Source organism: Rhineura floridana, chromosome 18, assembly GCF_030035675.1.
Source record: "Rhineura floridana isolate rRhiFlo1 chromosome 18, rRhiFlo1.hap2, whole genome shotgun sequence".
Taxonomy (NCBI): Eukaryota; Metazoa; Chordata; class Lepidosauria; order Squamata; family Rhineuridae; genus Rhineura; species Rhineura floridana.
Window position 1 is genome coordinate 9,784,165 of NC_084497.1, and position 21,442 is coordinate 9,805,606.

The 21,442-nt window shown below is 47.9% G+C and overlaps 1 protein-coding gene across 3 annotated transcripts in view; it reads left to right on the plus strand.

Moving 5' to 3' along the window:
• HOMER3 (homer scaffold protein 3) overlaps nt 1-15,728 on the plus strand; it is a 57,367-nt gene extending 41,639 nt beyond the window's left edge. For all 3 annotated transcript variants that reach the window (XM_061600744.1, XM_061600745.1, XM_061600746.1), the window contains 3 exons: nt 7,353-7,457; nt 12,756-12,836; nt 13,961-15,728. In XM_061600744.1, coding sequence (XP_061456728.1) covers nt 7,353-7,457; nt 12,756-12,836; nt 13,961-14,149 — 375 coding nt within the window. In that variant the 3' untranslated portion in view covers nt 14,150-15,728. The remainder of the gene's footprint in view (nt 1-7,352; nt 7,458-12,755; nt 12,837-13,960) is intronic.
• The last annotated feature ends 5,714 nt before the right edge of the window (nt 15,729-21,442 follow it).

Consider the following 21,442-nt stretch of genomic DNA (forward strand, 5'->3'; position numbering starts at 1 on the left):
TTTTTTCCTTGTTTTTCTTGCGTACTGGATGACAAAGGATGAAAACAACCCTAGAGGTAAAGAAGCAATTCTGTGCCCACTACAGTTAGCTGGCTGGCTGGCCACCTAGGCTGTAACTCAAGCCTAATTCCTGATTTTCCCAATCTGCGCAGCTCAGCATGAGGTCTTTTTAGGGCTCTGGGCAGAAAAATCACCCCAGCAAGCAAGTAAAAAAAGTCCTAATGTTTTCCACAGTTAGTTTCCAGTTACTCAGTCCTTTATGTAGCAACCAGTTAAAAAGTTTTCCCTTGAATGTTAATGAGTGGGAGGGGGGATTGGCTGGGGCTATGCACCTCCTTCCCCCAAAATGCCTCACTTAACAGGGAAGACTGGCTACAGGGCTTGGTAGGAGGGAGGAAATAGGGGCTGGGATTTTGATGGCAATAACATTGTGTGGACACTGCAAAAAAACTTGTAGGAAGAGCGCTCTTCACACAATAAGCATCTGACTGGAAGCAGTCCAAGTCTGTTTCCAAAGTGTGTCACAGTTCTTTTCCTTTTTTAATTTCTGCATTTTGAACAGAGTCCTGTGCATGTGTGGCTTGCCACAGCTTTGAGTTCATTTATGCCATTTGGTATAGCAGAAGTGAGTTTACTGCTAAAGCCAGGAGTGTCATTTAGAGGGTGGACGAGAGCAGGGTGGAGGACAGAATATCAGACCACCAACTCATAATTCCCAGTGGTGGCTGGTGCCCACTGGGATTGGTGGGGTGGAATGCAAGGACAGAACTAGGATAAATAGTGTCCTGGGCAAGGAGTGCTTTCACTTGCCCCCTCCCCATGGTCAGCTTTGCGGGGGCCACCCAGAGAGTTTATGGAGCCTGCTGCAGATGTAATTATGGGGGCCCTGCTGCTGCCCCCTATAAGGAACCATGCATGTCTGTACAAAGCTGGGGGCCACACGTGAGAATTACTGCATGCATGGTCTACATCTGAGAATTCTTGCCTGCAGCTCCTCCTTGCCCTGGGATCAAGCAGAATGATAGATGTGCTTCATTTTTTCTTGCTTGGGGATAAGGGAATAGGGGTTGGGCTGTGCTCCTCCTGAGTATGTCCTCCAGATTCCAAACCCCTTCTGGCAGAGCTTCTTTCTGCTTCGTGGGTCTCAGTCTCACAGGTCTTCTGGTTCTGACCTGCTGCTGGCCTTCTCTGCTGCTCACTCGGGAAGGATTCTTCCCTTAAGGCTTGTTCTCATACCACGCTCCACATTTTTTGACATTATTTTATAAAACATTGTATTTTATCTCTGTACCTTAACTCCTTTTTTGGAGCACTGTGTTTATGTTAAGGTAGATTTTAACTCTATAGTTTCCTTGTTCTCATACCACTCCTATGTCTTTCCCTGGAAAATTTACTTTCCAGTGGCAACTTCCTTGGAAATCTTAGGTGGCGTTCACTCACTTAGTCACTACTTGAACTCTCTCCCCATGAGTTCTTTCTGTGACAAGAACAGGCCACTTACTCTGCCACAGAATCCCTTCTTAAAGCCTTCCCTGTTCCTTCTGTCCTTACAACAAACTCTGTAACCAGGGCTACTTGTCCTGGGACAATCATAAGCCTTATCTCTATTGTTGTCCAGACATGAAGATTTTTCCTTACCGTGATGGGTTAAGACTCCCTTACGCTTGGGCTACAAGCCTCACTAACAAGCAGGCCCCTCCCTTGCAGCCTTCCAAGGATACATTTTACAGTCAGATTAGCATCTATTATGTTCCATACACATCTATGTAAAATGTTTACTTCATCATGAACATCCATTATTTCTATGTTTGAAAATAAGAAAGGAAACCAATAAATAGAAGATATCCAGTTGACCTCTTACAGCTTATGCCTTTATTATTATTTATATAGCATTTATAGTATTTGAAGTGCTGTCGTTGCCTCAAAGTAAAGTTGTGTTCCCCTGATTTTTACCTAGTGCAAATGATATCAAAGCAGAAAATGAGAAAAAAGCTAATTGAAGGAAGATCATTTTTGCCGTTAGTACCCAAACGACCTATAGAAACTTGAAAAAAAGGTTACAGACACTTGCTTTTTGCCACCATAGCTCACTCCAGACAGTACATTAAAAAAATACAGTCACTGAGCAGAACTTGGCATCCCACTCAGCCCAGCTCACCCACCCCTAAGTCCAGGCCCATGAAGGGAACCCAGCAGTAGGCGGAGCCAGAGCCAATGACAGGCGGAGCCGACTCATTCTAGTTTTGTCTCCCTCCTGCTCGCTGCCGAGTTCCACAAGGGCAACACTGAGATTAAGAAGAGGAAATGACAGCCAGGGCCACCCTCTGGGCTGGCTGTAAGTAAAAAGGCAGGCAGCTGGAGGGGTGTGTGGCTGGCTGAGGGCAAACGGAGGTGGGTGGGACAGTGCCAGTTGGCCCTACTGGACCAGTCTCCAGTGCTAATTCCTCAGGAGCATCTATAGCTTTTATGATTGCAAAAAATAATATTGTGTTACTTATTATATCTCTATCCCATTTTTCCTTCAAGGAACATGCACATTTCCCCAATCCTCCCTACCACCCATCTTATGCTCACAACAGGTAGGTTAGGCACAGAGAAAGAGAGAGAGTAAGGGCCTGGTCCAAGGTCCAGTGAGCTTTATAGCAGACTTGAACCCTGATCCTCCCAGGTTGTAGCCTGACACTCTTAATCACTGGAATGTCAAGAAGAGAACCCTAGTCTAGATGGACATTTTTTGGGGGGGGGGTTGGCTCATAGGATAGTAGAGTTGGAAGGGGCCTATAAGGCCATCCAGTCCAACCCCCTGCTCAATGCAGGAATCCAAATCAAAGCATTCCGAAACATGATTGTCCAGCTGCCTCTTGAAGGCCTTCAGTGTCGGAGAGCCCACCACCTCTCTAGGTCATTGGTTCCATTGACGTACCGCTCTAACAGTTGGGAAGTTTTTCCTGATGTCCAGTCGAAATCTGGCTTCCTGCAACTTGAGCCCATTATTCCGTGTCCTGCACTCTGGGATGATCGAGAAGAGATCCCGGCCCTCCTCTATGTGACAACCTTTCATGTACTTGAAGAGTGCTCCTTAAGCTTATCTTTACAGTCATGAGAGTTACAATCTTTCTTTCATGTCTGAGGTTCTGAATTAATCCCAGGAATCTTACTATTTTCCCCCCTGCCCCACAACCATTGATAGAGGCTTATCCTTTTAAGCTTTCTCCAGCTTTGTCTCCCCGTGGCTCCGAGCCCCACCTCACTCAAGCAGCTGATGCAGGCTTGAAGAATGAGCTTCTAAAAATGAATCCATCTCAATGAATAATTGACATTCTCTCTCACTGACCCGGTTCTCTGCGCTGCAATGTTCGGAATATAGGAAAGTGCCCCGCTATCTCGCCACTGGGTTTCACAACGTTGAAATACTGCAGTATCCCTGCTTGGCTTCTGCAGAGGGAAAGAAACAACATAACAGACCTGAGGATCCAGCCCCGTTGCTACACTTTTGCATCAGCTGACCTGGCTTTGCAAGCAAGTGTGGAAAGAAAGAGGAGGCAGGACATAGAAGCTGCTGATAAAAGGAGGCGTCAAGGCAAGGCGGGTGTTGATAACTGGAGTTCATCTTAGGAAGAATTGGAATCTGCCTTATACCAAGTCAGGCCACCACTCCATCTAGCTCAGTACTGTGTTTCCAGTGACTTTTATCTCAAAAAGGCTGATTTTTGGGGAAGTGGGATTGTTGTGCAAGACCCTCCCAATCAAGGGTAATTGTGCCACATGAATGAGCTGGTATGTGATGGAATCATAGAAGAGTAGAGTTCAAAGGGGCCTATAAGGCCATCAAGTCCAACCCCCTGTTCAATGCAGGAATCCCAATCAAAGCATTCCTGACAGATGGCTGTCCAGCTGCCTCTTGAAGGCCTCCAGTGTCGGAGACCCCACTACCTCTCTAGGTAATTGGTTCCATTGTCGTATGGCTCTAACAGTTAAGACGTTTTTCCTGATGTCCTGTTGAAATCTGGCTTCCTGCAACTTGAGCCCGTTATTCCGTGTCCTGCACCCTGGGACAATCGAGAAGAGATCCTGGCCCTCCTCTGTGTGACAACCTTTTATGTACTTGAAGAGTGCTATCATATCTCCCCTCCGTCTTCTCTTCTCCAGGCTAAACAGGCCCAGTTCTTTCAGTCTCTCCTCATAGAGCTTGGTTTCCAGTCCCCTGATCATCCTTGTTGCCCTCCTCTGAACCTCTTCCAGTTTGTCAGCATCCTTCTTGAAGTGCGGAGACCAGAACTGGACACAGTACTCAAGATGAGGCCTAACCAGTGCTGAATAGAGGGGAACTAATACTTCACACGATTTGGAAACTATATTTCTGTTAATGCAGCCTAATATAGCAGTTGCCTTTTTTGCAGCCACTTCACACTGTTGGCTCATATTCAGCTTGTGATCAATGACAATTCCAAGATCCTTCTCACATGTCGTATGGCTGAGCCAAGTATCCCCCATGTTATAACTGTGCATTTGGTTTCTTTTTCCTAAGTGCAGAACTTTGCATTTATCCCTGTTAAATTTCATTCTGTTGTTTTCAGCCCAATGCTCCAGCCTATCAAGGTTGAATTTTGTTTCTGTTTTCGATGGTATTAGCTGTGCCCCCCAATTTTGTATCATCTGCAAATTAGATAAGCATGATCTCCTCATGCAAGTCGTTAATAAAAATATTAAAGAGCACTAGGCTCAGGACCGAGCCCTGTGGTACCCCACTCGTTACTTCCGTCCAGTTTGAGAAGGAACCATTGATAAGCACTCTTTGAGTATGATTCTGGAGCCAACTGTGGATCCACCTGATAGTTGTTCCATCCAGCCCACATTTAGCTAGCTTGCTAATCAGAATATCATGGGACACTTTGTCAAAAGCTTTACTGAAGTCGAGATATATTATGTCCACAGCATTCCCACAGTCTACAAGGGAGGTTACCTGATCAAAAAATGAAATGAGATTAGTTTGGCAGGATTTGTTATTCATAAATCCATGTTGGCTCCTAGTAATCACTGCATTCTTTTCAAGTTGCTTACAGATTGACTGCTTTATAATCTGCTCCAGAGTTTTTCCAGGGATTGATGTTAGGCTGACTGGTCTGTAGTTCCCTGGTTCCTCCTTCTTGCCCTTTTTGAAGATAGGGACAACATTAGCTCTCCTCCAGTCATCTGGTACTTCACCGGTCCTCCATGATTTCACAAAGATAAGACAGCGGTTCTGCGAGGTCTTCAGCCAGTTTCTTCAATACTCTAGGATGCAGTTGATCAGGCCCTGCTGATTTGAACTCATTGAAAGTGAATGCCGCCTGCAAAACAGCGACAGTCTGGAAGCACCCCTTGGTTCTCTTGGCCCAAAGAGCAGTTTTCAGTAGACGAAAAGAACAAATTCATAGGTCTTAAGAAACCTTGAAAACGTAGTGTGTGCAATTGTTGGGGTCTGTAGAGGGGATGGGTGGGAGGGTAGAAGAGGTGCCTTACCTCCCAAGTAGCAACAGAGATCCATCAATCTTTGCCCAGGCATTTTAACATTTTAATATTTTAGTATTTGTATTTAATGTTGTATATGTTAGTTATATGTTTTATCTGTTTGTCTAATTGTTCATTTGAGGATAAGGTGGTTTTTATATTGAAATGTAAATATATATTTTTATTTGTTGTACACTGCCCTGAGAGCTTTGCTATGGGCAGTATAAAAATAAAATTAAATAAATAAATAAATGGGGGGGTTGTGGGAGGGGGAAGCTGCTGATTTCTCTGAGGAACGCCTCCCCCCATTAACCTGGCCTTGTAGAGAAACCCCTAAAAGTTGTTTGCCTGCAATTTATTTTTTTGATAGCTTGCCAAGAGACTAGTAGCCTGCACTATCATGCTGGCTGTGAATCGGAGAAAGCCATTTAGTGGGTTAAGTTGTTATTATTATTATAAGTAGTAGTAGTAGTAGTAGTATCCTCATCCTCATGATTATTATTGGGTTGTATCCAACTAACTCCTAGTCAGAGTAGACCCGTTTGGGGGGGGGAAGAACATGACTAACTTAGGTCCATTAATTTATAGGGTCTACTTTGAAAAAGGATTAGTTGCACACAACCCATAATTATTAATTGAACTTGTTAGTCATTTGTTAAATAAAAAATACAATTCATTTTTAAAAATCCACAAAACAACTGCCAGCAACAGCAAAAAACATTGGCAGCATGATTTACAGCAGGACAGGCAACCTGTGGCCCTCCAGATGTTGCTCAACTGCAACTCCTACAGCCCCAGCAGCCCGTATGACCAGCCATGGAGGCTGATGGGAGCTGTAGTCCAACAACATCTGGAGGCCCAAAGGAATTTGCAACAAACAACCTAATTGTAGTCCATCAAATGCCGAGCGAAAGAGGTACACGTTTACCTGCTGCCTAATAAATGCCAGGGAAGGTTTCCAAATTGCGTGAAGTATTCGTTCCCCTCTGTTCAGCACTGGTTAGGCCTCATCTTAAGTACTGCTTTCAGTCCTGGACACCACACTTTAAGAAGGATGCAGACAAACTGGAACAAGTTCAGAGGAGGGCAACGAGGATGATCAGGGGACTAGAAACAAAGCCCTATGAGGAGAGACTGAAAGAACTGGGCATGTTTAGCCCGGAGAAGAGAAGACTGAGGGGAGACAGGACAGCACTCTTCAAGTCCTTGAAAGGTTGCCACACAGAGGAGGGCCAGGATCTCTTCTCGATTGTCCCAGGGTGCAGGACACAGAATAATGGGCTCAAGTTACTGGAAGCCAGATTGCTGAACATCAGGAAAAACGTCCTAACTGTTGGAGCGGTATGACAATGGAACCAATGACCTCAGGAGGTGGTGGGCTCTCCAACCCTGGAGGCCTTCAAGAGGCAGCTGGACACCCCCCTGTTGGGCATGCTTTCAGTTGGATTTCTGCATTGAGCAGGGGGTTGGACTTGATGGCTTTATAGGCCCCTTCCAACTCTATGATGCTATGACTGTAAGGCTCAAGGCGCACCTCACTGGAGAAAGTGTTCCACAAATTAGAAATCACAACTGAGAAGGTCTGGTAGAATATTGCCTCCTACCAAGCAGAGGAGGGCTGGAGTGGTCTGTGTGTGGTACATGGCCTGTGCTGTGCCCCCTAAGCCAGCCTGCTGCTCTCAGGTGTAACGGAGGATGGAGTAAGATTCAACTCAGCACAGTTGACTTTGGTACTTGGAACTGGGGGTGGGAAGTTGGGGTGCCGTCTTGTCCTTTACCCCAGGCAACCACCCATTTTGAAGCAGCCTTCTGTCCCTGCCATTCTGAGTAAATCTGTCCACTTTCCCGCCATCCGTTCACAGGTGGCCGAGCTGGAAGCCCAAAGAGGCCACAATTCCTTGAGTGAAGTCAAAGAGGCCAGTCCGGCCCTGGAAGAGTTGGAGCAACTAGTGAAAGCCAAAGATGAGGTAAGTTGCCGTGTCCCACCTGGTGGCTAAGAAATAGCTACAAATTCAGCAGTCCACAGTTTTTTAGGGCCAGAGGCAAACTGCTCTGTTTCAGCCTCAGTCCTGCAAAATGGAAACAGTAATGTAGTCCTACCTTGCAGGATTGCTGTAAGGATTACATTACAAGATAACTGCATGTCAGATGTGCTTTGAAAGAAAGTGCTGTATAAATGCGGAGGATTGTTGCAGGTAAGTCCTTACCGACAGAAGAAATCTTACTTGGTTCATTGTATGAGTTTTTAGTTGGTTGTGAAAGTTGATGTCTGTCTTCCCCATTGTCAGTTTTAAGATTGTACGCTCCTTGCAGGCAGGGGACACTCTCTGTTTTTTTCTGTTTTGCCTATCAATGTCTACAAGGCATCATGTGGACTGAGTGCACGGGGGTTTTCACTTTTTATTTATTTATTATTTGATTTATATCTCTCCCTCCCAGCAGAAGCCCTGGGCAGCATCACCGTTTGAATCATTGTGCGCAGTGAAGGTTGTTCCATTAGGATGAGTGGGGCACAGCCCCACCAGCCTCATTCTGCCCCCAGCCAGCCCCCACCTGCATGCCCCCTTACTTCCAACCGGTTCAGGGGGCAGCCGGGCCTGTCAGCTACTGCTTCCACCTCCTCCTTAGTCTTGGTGTTGCCCTCAGGGAGGAGGGTGGGCACAAACCATGAATTAGTTGGCTCTCCTTGTTATGGGCTGTGATTCCAGCTACTATTTGGGCTCCCTGCCTTCCGCCCCACCTGTCTTAATGTCCACCAGCCACCACTGGCTGTGTGGAAGAGGCTGGATACAAATACAGGAGACTTCTCCTCTTTGGCACCCCTAGTGCAGATCCTGGGGATGGCCTTAGGGTGCCCCGATAAGAATATAAGAGCAGCCTCACTGGGTCAGGTCAAAGTTCCATCTGTTCCAGCATTCTGCTTCCAACAGGGGACAGCCTCTAAGGGCAACAACCCTCTCCTGCTGCCCCTCCTCCTAGCTGCTAGTATTTAGTGGTGTGTGTGACTGTGTATGTTAGGGGGAGTGATTTTGTGGGGGAAAGTTGGATACAGAGTATGTGTATCCAAGGGGGCAAGAGAGATGAAGTGAAATATTAAAACAGTTCGCGTGTCTGCCTGCTTTGGCCGCACTCATGAATGAGAATCGTAGTAGAGTTGGAAGGGGCCTGTAAGGCCATCCAGTCCAACTCCCTGCGCAATGTAGGAATCCAAATCAAAGCATTCCTGACAGATGGCTGTCCAGCTGCCTCTTGAAGGTCTCCAGTGTCGGAGAGCCCACTACCTCTCTAGGCAATTGATTCCAGGTAATTTCTAGGTAATTAAGATGTGGACCCTGACAGGTTTTGCTGATTCAATGCAAATAATTTTCCTCAGGCCTAATCTGATCCCCAAGGCCATTTTTTGAGGTTCTCCTTGAAAGGGACAAGACACAGTCCACGCTGAATACCCTTCACCCTGCCGGGATCGCAATAGCCAAAAATTGTTTAGTGCCATAGCTGTGCTGAATTGCTGAGGGAAGTGGTGGTGGGGTGGTGAGAAACTCTCTCTCTCATTTATCACTTGGCACTCGCACCACACTCCTTGGCAGGGCGCCACTCCTGTTGCCCTGATAGGTCAACTGCTCTCTCTTTCTCTCTCTCTCTCTCTCACACACACACACCCAGGATAGATTTGCTAGAATCCCCCCACCTACTCCTGCATTGCGCCCCTTTTTCCCATCAGCAGCTGACGTGAGCCTACGCTTCGTCTCCTCTCACGCAGGTGCCAATTAAATTAACAGTTTAAAACAGAGGTTTAATTACAGGGCAAGTGCCTGCTCATCTGCATCCCCCTTTCCAAGAATGCTGGGCAAGCCCAAACTCCTGCCTTGGTGAGAGGAGTCAGTGTTCCTCCCTGTTTTTTCTCTCCCCTCCCTCCCTCCCTCCCTCCCAGTAATAAGAATGAACTTTTCTCCTCTAAAGCAATGAGTGGGCAGACTCCTCCAGCCTTGGGGGATCCACTTTGGGATTTTTTTGGTTTGGGTTTGCTAGAAGCCTGAGGTCCACCAGACAGAGGCGGGTTCAAAACAGCAGTTCACAATACACCAAGACTTAAGAAGCCAGGTGCCTCAGTCTGAATGCGCACTCAGTGCAGGGATTTGTGACCAGTACCAGAACCGAGCTCGCCAGTAGGGATGGGGTTGAAATAGGTATCAGTTCAAAGTGACCCTACCTAATTTGCATTTTCCAAGCCAATATGCAAATCAAAACTGAAATTCACACTTCTCTGAATTTTCACAGTGCACTTTCCCAGCAAAGCAACATGTCCAGAAATGCAAATACTGGGCTAAAGGGTGGATAAAAATGGACACATAAATGAAAACAACATTGTATTGGGGGAATCGCTCTGCAAATATGTGTATATTAGGCAAAATTGCATGCAGCACTAAAATGCTGGTGAATTTTCATGAGGATTTTTTTTTAATTGCAAACTGATGTGGATCTGTGGAGGCCTGATCTTCGATTGGAAAAGCGAGGAACTCAAATGGGCCAATTCATAGTCACAAGTCCTTCTGTGCCCAAATCCATTCCTGGTTCCCCCCCCCCAATTATGTTCTTCAGCAGCCTGATTTTAATTTACTTTTTTGTGGGGTGGGGGCAAATCTATTAGTCATTTGGGAGTCAGAACCCCTTGCTGATTGCTACAAATTGCTTAGCAGGTCCTGAACTAAAGTATAAGAGGGTTAGAAAATGCTTTTGAGCAGGTGTGTTTTGGAGGGGGGGATGCTTCGGGTCCCCAATCTGCCACCCGCTCACATACACACACCGGGACGAAGGAGGAGGCGAGAGGGGAGGGGGCTCCCCAGCCAAACCATACAACAGAGACTTCTGCAAAGCTTCTCCAAACACCGTGGGGGGAGAGACAGGCTGTTGGCAGTCGGAATTAAGCAGATATTTGCTCACCCCAGCCTACAGCCTGCCTCTTGCCCTGCAGTGTGGCTCTTCCTCCTGGGGGGGATATTGCTGCGGCCTCCGCTGTCTGGATGTGCTGTGGGGGCTCCTGCCTCCTCCTCCATGGTAGTGGGGGTGGCAGATCTATAGCTGCGCAGTGTCAGAGGGGTGTGTGTGTATGTTAGGGAGGTGGCGTGAAGGGACTCTGCACTTGAGAGAAGGAGGTTACACAGGGGGAGGGTGGGAGGCAGTTGCGACCCCGGGAATGACTATTTTGACTGAAGATCTCCCAGCCTAGGAAGGAATTGGATATTGTGCTTGCTTCTTGGGTTTTTTACCCCCTCCCAGAGGGGATGGATCAGTTCAGGTTTCAGAAGAGGAGGAGGGGCACATTAGTTGCAAAGCATTTGAAAGGGATGAAGAATTGTGCCTTTCTCTCTCTCTCTTTCAAAAAAAGAGGCTTTAGAAGTTTGTGAGTTCTTCCCGCCTTCTCCCCCCTCCGATTCCCTTCCCCCCCACGCATCTGAAAGTATTCCTGATGCAAAGCATTATAATTATAATTTGCAAATGCAGAAGGAAAATGGGTGCTTCTTGCCTCGGTTTGTTGCATGAGCCACAGATTATTCAAAGCAATGTCTTCCCTTCTCTGTCAAACTCTGCCCAGACACATCTCTCTCTCTCTCTCTCTCTCTCTCTCTCTCTCTCTCTCTCTCAATTAACAAATTTAGGCTGCAATCCAGTACACACTTACCTGGGAGTAATTTCCATTGAACCAGGCATATATTGGATTGCAGCCTGAATCTGCTTCCTGTGGGGAATGGATGCTGCTGCTGTGGGAGGAGCGGACTGAGGAAGCAGTTTTCTCAGCTAGGAAGGCAACACCACCAACATGTTAAAGCTAACTTGGTGTACTTGGGAGTAAGCTTCATTGATCACAGTGGGGCTTGCTTATGAGTAAACATGCATATGATTGGGTTGCATGAGACTAGAGCAGATTTATCTTGATAAAACAGGTTGTTAATTTCTTTCTTTGGCTGGGTTGTATGACAAGATTAGAGATAAGAAGAAAGATAGTTAAAGAATTCATGTGAATTAAAAAATGTAAATCTCCTGCCTTCAAGCTGATTCCGACTTATAGCGACCCTCTGAATAGGGTTTTCATGGTAAGCGGTATTCAGAGGGGGTTCACCATTGCCCTCCTCTGAGGCTGAGAGGCAGTGACTGGCCCAAGGTCACCCAGTGAGCTTTAGACAATGCTAAGCAAGATGGACTCAGTATAAAGGCAGTTTCCTGTCTTCCTGTCTATCTTCCTAGACTTTAATACTTCCTGTCTTCCTATCTTTAATACTGAGAAAGAGTTGTCTCCAAAAGAAGGAAAATAAAGAAGAAAAGTTACCTGTATTAGTCTCATTTGACAAAGGCCGGCCGGCCTATGAAGTCTGTGACCAAAAAAGTCTATCAGACATGTAGGATGGTTTGTCAGAGACTTGACAAAACTCCTATTTGCTGTTTACATGAAATTACAGAAGTGCAGATTGTGAAGTAATTGCAAGCCACAGTACTTGGCTGTGAGTATTGTTTTGGGGCGGGGGGGGGAGAAGATTATCTTGTGGATGGCCGATGAGTAATTTTGGGGCTGAGGGAGTGTGCAAGGGAGTTGGTTATTCTACGTGTGCTGGTGAAGGTCCAGGTAATGGAGGGGGGAGGAGAATGACGGGAGGCTGCACTGGGGGGTTCCCAAATCCCTCTGAGCAGAACATGGGAAGGGATCCGTCCATGAGGACTGAGAGGAAAGGGTGAAGCTTCCACACAACATCATGCAGGTTTTTCCTATATTGCTGTAGCTTTCCAAGTCACTTATGCAGGCCCCAAGAGTGTCAGTGGCATAACCTTAGCAGGGGTGGCTGTGGGAGGCATGGCATGACTCACAAAGGGACCCTGCACTTCGCAATTTGCCACTACACTACTGCTTTTGAGTTACATTGCCTTTGCAGTCTTTACAATAACCCTGTAAGGTAGGTTAGGGGTTATTGCTGGCTGGAACTGGTGGGAGTTGTTGTCCAAAAACTTGGGGGGGGGTTGGTGAAAGGCTGGCTTAGCCTTTATTTTCTAAAGTGCAGAATTAACAAGGTAGGAGACGCTGGTCAGAATGTATTCCTTTTTGTTTTAATAACGTTCATCTCGAAAGCTCTTTCTAAAACAACAAATAGATTTGGTGTTTTTGGGGGAGGAACTGTCAGACTTGACCATGGCTCGTTTTGCTTTGCAGAGCAGGACAACTTGAGACATAGTTTCATTTCTGCTTCTTTTTTTAATGACCCCCCCCAATAATTCAGGAGCTTCAGCAGCTAAAGGGCCAGAAAGGGAGATGCTGGGAAACGGATGAGGAATGCGAGGACACCCGTCAGAAGGTCCAGGTAATGGAGGGGGGAGGAAGATGACGGGAGGCTGCACTGGGGGTTTCCCAAATCGCTCTGAGCAGAACATCAAACTCTTTTTGCCCTGATTAAAAACATTTCTTGCTGTTGTTTCTTGGCCACTAAGCAACTTTGGCCTGTCTCCAATTCCTCCTGTAACTCCAGATGTTGATGGACTGTCATCATCATCTCTGACCATTGGCCATGCTGGCTGCTGGGGCTGATAGCCGGCATGGTCAATGGCCAGAGATGATGATGGACACCTGGAGGGCCACAGATGCCGCCCACCCCTGCTGTAGCAAGCTGTGTGGCGGCCATTTCTTTTCCGTTTCCCTGGAACCAAGTGGCAGGATTTGCTTGCTTGAGCCGCCTTGAGCTGAGCATGAGATGTGAAGCTGCCGTGTGTAGACCATCCGTTCCATCTAGCCCAGAATGGTCCCCTTCGATGGTGGCAGGCAGGACCAGCAAGAAGAGCCTTTCTCAGGGTTCAGCATTCAACATTAGTCCTGAGTAGACCCATTGAAATTAATGGACATGACTAACTTAGGTCCAGTAATTTCAATGGGCCTGCTTTGACTAGGATTTATTTGGATGCAGCCCCCAGTGCTGCTACCAGATCTCCTTTTAAACTGGAGGTGCTGGGGATCGGGGCCAGTGTCAAGGTCTCAGCATGTTGAGGACTCAGCTCCCAAGCAGGGAATCCCAACAGGAGCCCTCTGGACTTGCTCCTTCTCTTCACTACTAGCGTCTGCTTTGCATGCAGAAGGTCCCAGGCTGAGTCGCCAACGGCATCACCAGGCAGGGACTGGGAATGGCCCCTGCCTGACCACCTGAGAGCTGCTGCCAGTCAGTGTAGGTGGTCTGGCTGATGTAAGGCAGCTTCCCCTGTCCCCACGACAAGGGAGGGCATCTGGTGACAATGGCAGTGAGGAGGCAGGCGCTTGCTGAGGGAGGGAGCCCTATGGAGAGTGTCGTGGTCAAGGGCTGTCCAAAGCCTGGAACCTTCTGAATGCCAAGCAGGTGTTCCTCCTCCTTCCCCAGTTGGTGCCTGAGCAACGGGGAGCTGGGTCCCTCCAGATTGCAGGGCCTCCCGAGACCCCTTCCTCTCCCCTTTTTCTCGTCAGAACCTGGAGCAACGCAACGTGGACCTGGAGCATCGTTTGCGCCTGGCGGAGCAGTCGCTGGCCAAGACGCTCTCTGAGCGAGAGAAGATGCTGCACGAGGTGGCCAAGGTCGCAGAGATCATGGACATGAAGATCTTTGAGCTGGGCGAGCTGCGCCAGGACTTGGCCAAGCTGGTGGAGAGCAATTGAGCCTGGGCGGGAATTGGGGGGGGAGGGGAGGGGTTGCCTGATGATCGTCCTCAGAACGTGGACCTGGTGGAAGCGGACTAGCGATGTGGCTGTGAAGTGGGTGGCTAGTGAGCTGCGACGATGGTCCCTTGCGCCTCTGCCCTCCGTGAACCGTCCTTGAGAAGAAGAGTGAACACTGCCGTCAGGCTTGTTTTCCTGGCCTTCGTTCCCTTTTGGATGCTTCCATTTCTACAGATGTGTCTTTTTTTAATAGTACCCCCAACTGCTCTAATGGTTTTTGATAGAAAACTCTTCTTCCTCGCGCCCTTCCTTACTGGAACCCGTCTTTCCTGTAACCTCCTTGCTGTGTCTTTTTAACAAGATTGCTTTTTATCGTTTCCCAGAGACTTCCAAAACCCCAGGGGGAACCTTGACTCTCTTCCTGGAAGAAAAATGGCTCTCTGTTTTCTACCCTCCTTCCATTGTATGACTCCCCCCCCCAAAGCAAGCAGTGGGGTAGGCAGATCTGTCCATGTGATACTCATCTTGGAAAAGCTGGCAGCAAGCGGGGAGGGACAGGTGTTAATGTCAGAGAAAAAAGCTATTTTGGGGAGGGGGCAGCCTGCCAAACCAGCTGCCAGTTTGGCAGTTTTCCCACTTTTGCAATTCATAAGCTCTAAGCCCACAAACTGACCCTTTCTTGGATTGCTAAGGAAGCGCATGGGCCAGGGATATTCTGAGAAGGAGTGCGAGGGGGTTGGTTTATTGGCAGGAGTGCAAGTCCTCCCCAGCTTTTCTCCAGGGCAGCAGCAGGGAACCTCCAGTCTGTGGGACTAATTAAGCCCAGCAGGGGTCCCACTGGGGCCGGCCAGGCTGATTTCCTCAAATCACAATCAGATTAAAAAAAGATGGCTGCAAAGAATCCAGCGGGGAACTTAAAGGGTGCTTCCCATTTTTTTTTTTTGCAAGCAGAGCACATGGATGGCAGCGCCAACACCAAGTGCTCTTGAAGTTTTCTGGATGCAAGCGTAATTTGGATTCGAATTACACCTGCAAATGGACTTCAGAGGCACTTGCTGCAACCACCAATGAGCTGATTGGCAGTTTACAGTGAGCCCCTTTGGAGACGCACAGTCAGCGCCAGACAACTGACTGCCTCTGACAGAGTGCTTTCCAAAGGGGCTGCTCTCAGCATGATCTCCGCTGGAAAAATAGATCCGGATACGAGAAGAGCATTTTATGCCTTGTGTGTGGAAGTAGCCTTAAGGTTGGGGTCCAGGGCCAAGCTGGAGCAACGGGCTCTGGGGCCTGCTGTCTCTGGAGTAAGCACTCTCTTCCTGCCAGGGCTGTCCCTAGTACCGTTAGGCAGCGTGATATGGTGGCCTCGGCAAATGCTGGGGGCAGACGGGGCAGAACTGTGTTTGCACCACCTGCCCTGCCTCCCCCCCCACTAGCTTGGCTGCAGTAAAAAGGATGCTCTCCCATCACTATGTTTGAAGATTCCTCTACCACTCTGGTTGGTTTCTGCACATGGAATGGAGTGTCAGGGAGGGGGTGGTCCAGTGCCCCCAAGACCCACAACTCGAATGTGGCTGTCATGCTCTGACTGGGGGGGTGGGGGGGTTGAAGCTCAGTGGAAGTTCTGCTTCTGCTACTTTGGTTTGGTACTAAAAAGGGGGGGGAAAGCTGGAACTATGCCCTTAGAATCTGTTGTGTGGACAAAAGCCTTTTGAATTGTGCAATTGCCCAAGGCACACTGATACACCTAACGTGAAATTTGGTAATATCCCAAATTCTGAATCTCATATTCCATTTAAGGTTCTAGCCCTCTTGATTTTGAAGATAAGCTTAAGGACCCAAGAAGAGCCCAGCTGGATCTGACTAAAGCCCGGCATCTTGAGGCCAGCCCCAGGGCCTCTAGGCAGCTCATAACCAGGCCAGGTCAGGTTTGTTTTTCCTTAGTATCCAGTAGTGAGGTATGCTTCCTCTAAGAATGGAGGCTCCATTTGACTTATGTCTGATGTGTTGCAGAGTAACGGAATTTGGTATTTGAGCATCTGAGTGAGCTTTGTGTATTTGAATCTTTGCTAAAGATTACACCTTCCCTGCGAATTAGAGACTTTAAGCTTTAAAATAAGAAATAACTACTTTATTCTGGAAGTACATACTTGACAGGAAAGAGTTCTACATCTAGCTAACTAGCTAAGTTGGAGATGCAAACACTAAGCCTAGTGTTTGCCTTCATGCTGGGAGGAGAGGGAGAGACAAAGAGAAGATGTCTGTTCTCCCTCTCAAGAGAAGGAGGGAGATGTGGTCAACATCCTGAGAATATCAGTCTATCAGGAAGGGAGAGACAGCAGGAGATGAAAGGAGAGGTATTAGCCTGGCAATCAGGAGGTCTCCTCTCTAGCTACCCTTTTTAACCCCATGCAGCCTCAACCCACGAGTTCGAGTTGAACCACATATTTCAACATGATGTACACTGATTGGCCTGTTTCCCATGAATCTGGGCTCCTCTCAAACTTCTAATCCCTAAAGAGAAAAACAACTAAACTCACGGCCCAATGTCACATCAGTTGGTAAACCTGATTATGTGTTGCATGAAGACAAAAGCTTGAATGATTTGGGGCAATGCCTGGTGAAAGCTCTAAAGCTAGAAAAGTGTTGTGGGGGGCAGAGTTGAGCAGGAATTATTTATTTAGTAGTCCAGAGGCAGCTCTTGCTCCCCCCCCCAATTCTAGCCAAAGCAGAATATAATTATATCTAGGTAGACACAGCCTGTGAGTTAGCTTTGTGCCAAATGTCCCCATATTGCCAAAGGATGTGTACAAGTGAATCTGTGGATTAAGCACCCTGACAATTGTTGGGTTTAATGTAGTGGTTTAATGAGACAAAGCGATGGCAGAATCAACACTGCAGAGGTTTTTTACTTCGCATGCTCTTTTCCTTTTAGTCAGAAGCATAACTGCTAACAGATATAACGACTGCTCCACACAGCGACTGAGTCCTAGTTGGCACCGATTTCGTGGCAGGCCTTTCCAGGTGCCTTCTGTGTTTGTCATTGGTGGCATTTTAGCAAGGTGGAAGAAAAAAAGGCCAGAGAGGGTCCTTTCCAGGGACATCTACCTCGTACCTCCCCACCCATCCTTTTGAGAGCAAAGGGATGTTTTTTGAACGCAAAAGGAAAGGGCGGGGGGAATCCCTTCTGGCACCACTTCTGATCGGGCCCAGAAGGTTTGCCTCTTGGGCTGCCCTACAGTGGAGGCTTTCCCCAGAAAACCCATCCCATCCCCAGCAAAGCACACCGTTTAAGCAAAGGTGAAGTTGTGGGGCTTTCTTGGCAGTGGTTGGGCAAAGAGCCTGCTGACTGCGGCAAAGGGGGTGGAGGAAGAGAGGCAGAATCTGCTGAGAAAGGGAATTGCTCCATTGTTGATGGGGAATCGCAGCAGGCAGACAGCAGCTGCAGATGACCAAGGGTCCAAAGTAGCCCCCGGGAGGCATGTTGCTTGGAGATCAGGGTGGGGGGGGGCAGGGCAGGGGGAGCAGCTGTCTCCAAAGCACGTGCCTTTGGGCGCCTGCCAAAATGCCCCACAGCTAAATTGCTCGTGGCACTGAGACCACAGACCCACAAAGGGTGTTGGGGGGGCAGGGCTCGTAGTACAGCTAGTTCAATGCCCTCGTTCTGGGGAATGGCTAACCTTTGGGGGCGAGGGTCGTGTTGACCTTCTGGGAGCTGCATGTCAAAGTGTAAAAAGCCAATGCGTGAAAGCAGCTATGTCAAAAGGGGGGAAAAAACACCTCCCTGTTTTCAGTGCTTGCTCACTCCACAGTAATATTAACCAATTGTTTGGTTACTACATTAAGAAGCTGCTCTATTAATTTCTCACTTTATAGTTAAAAAGCAATAATGCAGACACACATTTCCCCCGTAACATACCCTTGTCCCTGTTCCCAGCTGGGTAGCCATTTGTTGGATGTGCTTTAAGTTGGATTCCTGCCTTGCGCAAGGGGTTGGACTGGATGGCCTTACGGGCCCCTTCCAACTCTCCTATTCTAAAATTCTCTGCTCCCCAAAAGATGGCTCTCCAGCCAGTGGGAGGCCACCACCTCCCTCTGGGTCAGGGATGGGGAACTTCTGTCGCCTTCACATATGTTTGACTCCAAATCCCAGCAGCCATCGCAGCGGATGGCCAGGGGAGTTGGGAGTCCTACAACATCTAGAGGGCCCCCACTGCTGCTCCATTGTCCATTTGTTACCTGTTGACATTTTACCACCCATACTCAGCAGCAGTCAGGCCCCCTGTTTCCCTTGTCGTGCTTCACACATTCCTGGAATAGCCATTTCCATTGCTCAAAGCATCCCTGCCAGCCTCAGCCCATAAGGGCAAACAGGGCACCAACCTCAGTCTGCCCCCACCTTGCTAGCCTTTTTACCCCACCTTGCCAGCCTTTTTACTTACAAGTCCAGGAGGTGGTCATTGCCCTCCTTCGTAGTCACAGTCCTTGTAGAACTCAGCAGGGAAGAGGAGGGGGACAAAACTAGAATGAGTTGGCTCTGGCGCCACCTACTGTTGGACCTCCCTGCCTTCTGCACCTTCAGTCCCCATGGGCATCAGCCACTACTGGCCACAGCTCCTACTCAGCATAACGTTCCTCACTCCCCCCTGCAAATCTGGGCGACCACGTCCTTGATGACCAATCCTTGCTTCCGTTCTTTATGTATGACCTTAAAAAAACAACCAGGTTTCTGTCAGTTGCCTTGGCTTTTCCAGATTCTCAGTGGAATTTGTGTTGTTTGTACCTTTAGTAAAATCTTCAGGAATTCTGTCTTGGGCTCATTTTCCTGCTAGTATATCTAGCCAGGGAAGCCTACCTCGTATTTCTCTGAGTGTATTAAAACCAGCTTTTCTGAAATCCCAGTACATGTTTCTCAATGGGCCCCTCCATATGTCCTTTCTATTGCACATTCATGCTTATTTGTCCTCATGATGATATTAGGGCAGTTATACACGATCACACTTTCAACGCTGTTTGGACCGGCAAAAAAATCAGGGTGGCCATACTGTGCTTCCAGTATGTGCGTGTCCCAGAACTTCCTGCTGAAATCTTGTAATTTTTTCTACTGCAAATGTTCCAGTTTATTTTATTTTATTGGCCCTGCTTTTGTTGCACAAGAATTCCCGTCTAAATGGCAATAATGCAGTAGCATTGGGGAAGTGTCACAGGTTAGAGTGATGTGTGGATGGCCCAGGATAAATCCACCACTAATGTGCTGTTGTTGCATCAGTGGCATGTTTCAGAATACACCCACGCACCTCTAAAACAACCCCAGTCTGGAGGGGGCTATATTTTCTCTGGAGTGGCTTTGAGTAACTTTCTGGGTGAGGTGAGTTTTACAGAGGGACTTACTAACTTCCCCAATACAAATGCAATTTAACTGGGGCAATACCCTTCATCACTTTTGGCTCCGATCCAAGGACTGCTGCAAACAAGTGAGTGATGGAAGCATCATTAGTGGCCCCAGAGAGAGTGAAAGGGAAGAGATAGTCCTAAAGAATGGATGAGGATTGGGTTGAGCGCCTTGTATCTGAATTTATGTCCACACCCAGCTGAGAGCTGGGATTCCTGACCCAGTGAAGGTACGGTGGGTGGAAGCTTGATTGCTAGACTGGGATACCTCTCAAAAGAGAAGGATATCTGCCGCCCCACATCAAAAATTATGAAAACGTGCTCAATTGTGGAATCTGTCCAAGAGAAAACAAGAGATGGGTCTTGTCTTTCCCAAGTGGTTCAGAGCTTTCAATCCAATGTAGCAGCTGTCAGGTGGTGGTGCCAGAATTGAGTTGGGAGGTTAACCTCTGCTGGCGTTCGTTCAGTTCCCTGCCAGTTGTCACCAAGCCCAGAAACAAGGTGCAGGGAACAGCGCTGATAATTGAAAGAAAGGGACAGCCCACCCGCTCAAGCCCCCAACACAGCTTCAGCTCAGATGCCTTTTTGTTGCGGGGAGGGGAACTGAGACCTCCCCTTGCAGCTAGACCTAGGGGGTGGCATCCAACTACATCATACTCTGAGTAGACCCATTTAAATTTACGGGCATGGCTAATTATAAGTCTGTTAATTTCAATAAGTCTACTCCGAGTACAACACAGTCTGGGATAACCCGCAGCCTCTTTCTGGCCCCCATCTTCGGGATCTGGAGAAAGAGTGCACAGAAGGGAGGCCTCAGACAATTCAGATCTTCAGCTGGGTGTGTGTGTGTGTGATGGGCAGCTGATGAGAGGAGAGTTTGGGAGGCATTAATTCCACCCCCGCGCTAATCCGCCTGACCTGAACTGCCGTTGAGCTTGCTGCTTAATTAAATTACTGCTTGGGAGTAGGAAGGCTGGTGGCTCCGGGGCAGAGCATCTGTTCTGCATGCAGAAGGTTGTTCGTTCAGTACTTGGCATCTAGGCAGGGCTGGGAAAGACTCCCGAATTTGAAACCTTGGAGAGACGCTGCCAGTCAGTGTAGACAACACTAAGCTAGCTGAACCAACTTGGTATAAGGCAGCTTCTGGTGTTCATATTTATATCAGTTCTTTTTTCAGAACCATGAGGTCTAGAATCTTTATCTTTCACAGAAGGACCATAGCTCAGTGACAGAGCAGCTGATTTGCATGCAAGTAGGCCCAGGTTCAATACTTGATGTCTCCAGATAGGTCTGGGAAAGCCTTCCTACCTGAAACCCTGGACAGCTGCTGCCGGTCAGTGCTGACAATACTGGGGTAGGTGGACCAATGGTCTGACTCATATAAGCCAGTTTCCTATGCTCCTGGCAATCAAACAGGTCCGGTGTCACTACAAAGCATCCAGGAGTTGGTCCTGGTATAGCTCAGAGCCAATGCCTGCCCCGGATCGTTGTTTATATGAAAATTAAAAATCAACACTCTGGCCTGAGCAACTTGACAGCTGCCATTTTGAGTTTCCAAAATGCCCTGAAGTGATGATACCTCTGGGGAACTGGGGACATTTTAATGGCAGGCACCTGGTGCTGATCTCTGTTGCAATGAGAACATTTTTGGCTCTTTCAGCTGAAATGTGCATCCCCAACAGGTCTCAAGGAAGATTTAGGAATAACTCCTCTATTGTAGTTAACTGTAAGACAGGCAACAGTTTGATGTGTCTTTTTTATGGGTAAGCATTTACTTTCATGTAATACTAATTTGTATTTAGATCAGCACCATACACCTTTAAGGGTTTTTAAAAATTTTCTGCCTTTAGGGTGTGGTCGCACCCACCTGTGTGGGAGCTGTTCATCATCCTCTTGTTAAGAGCC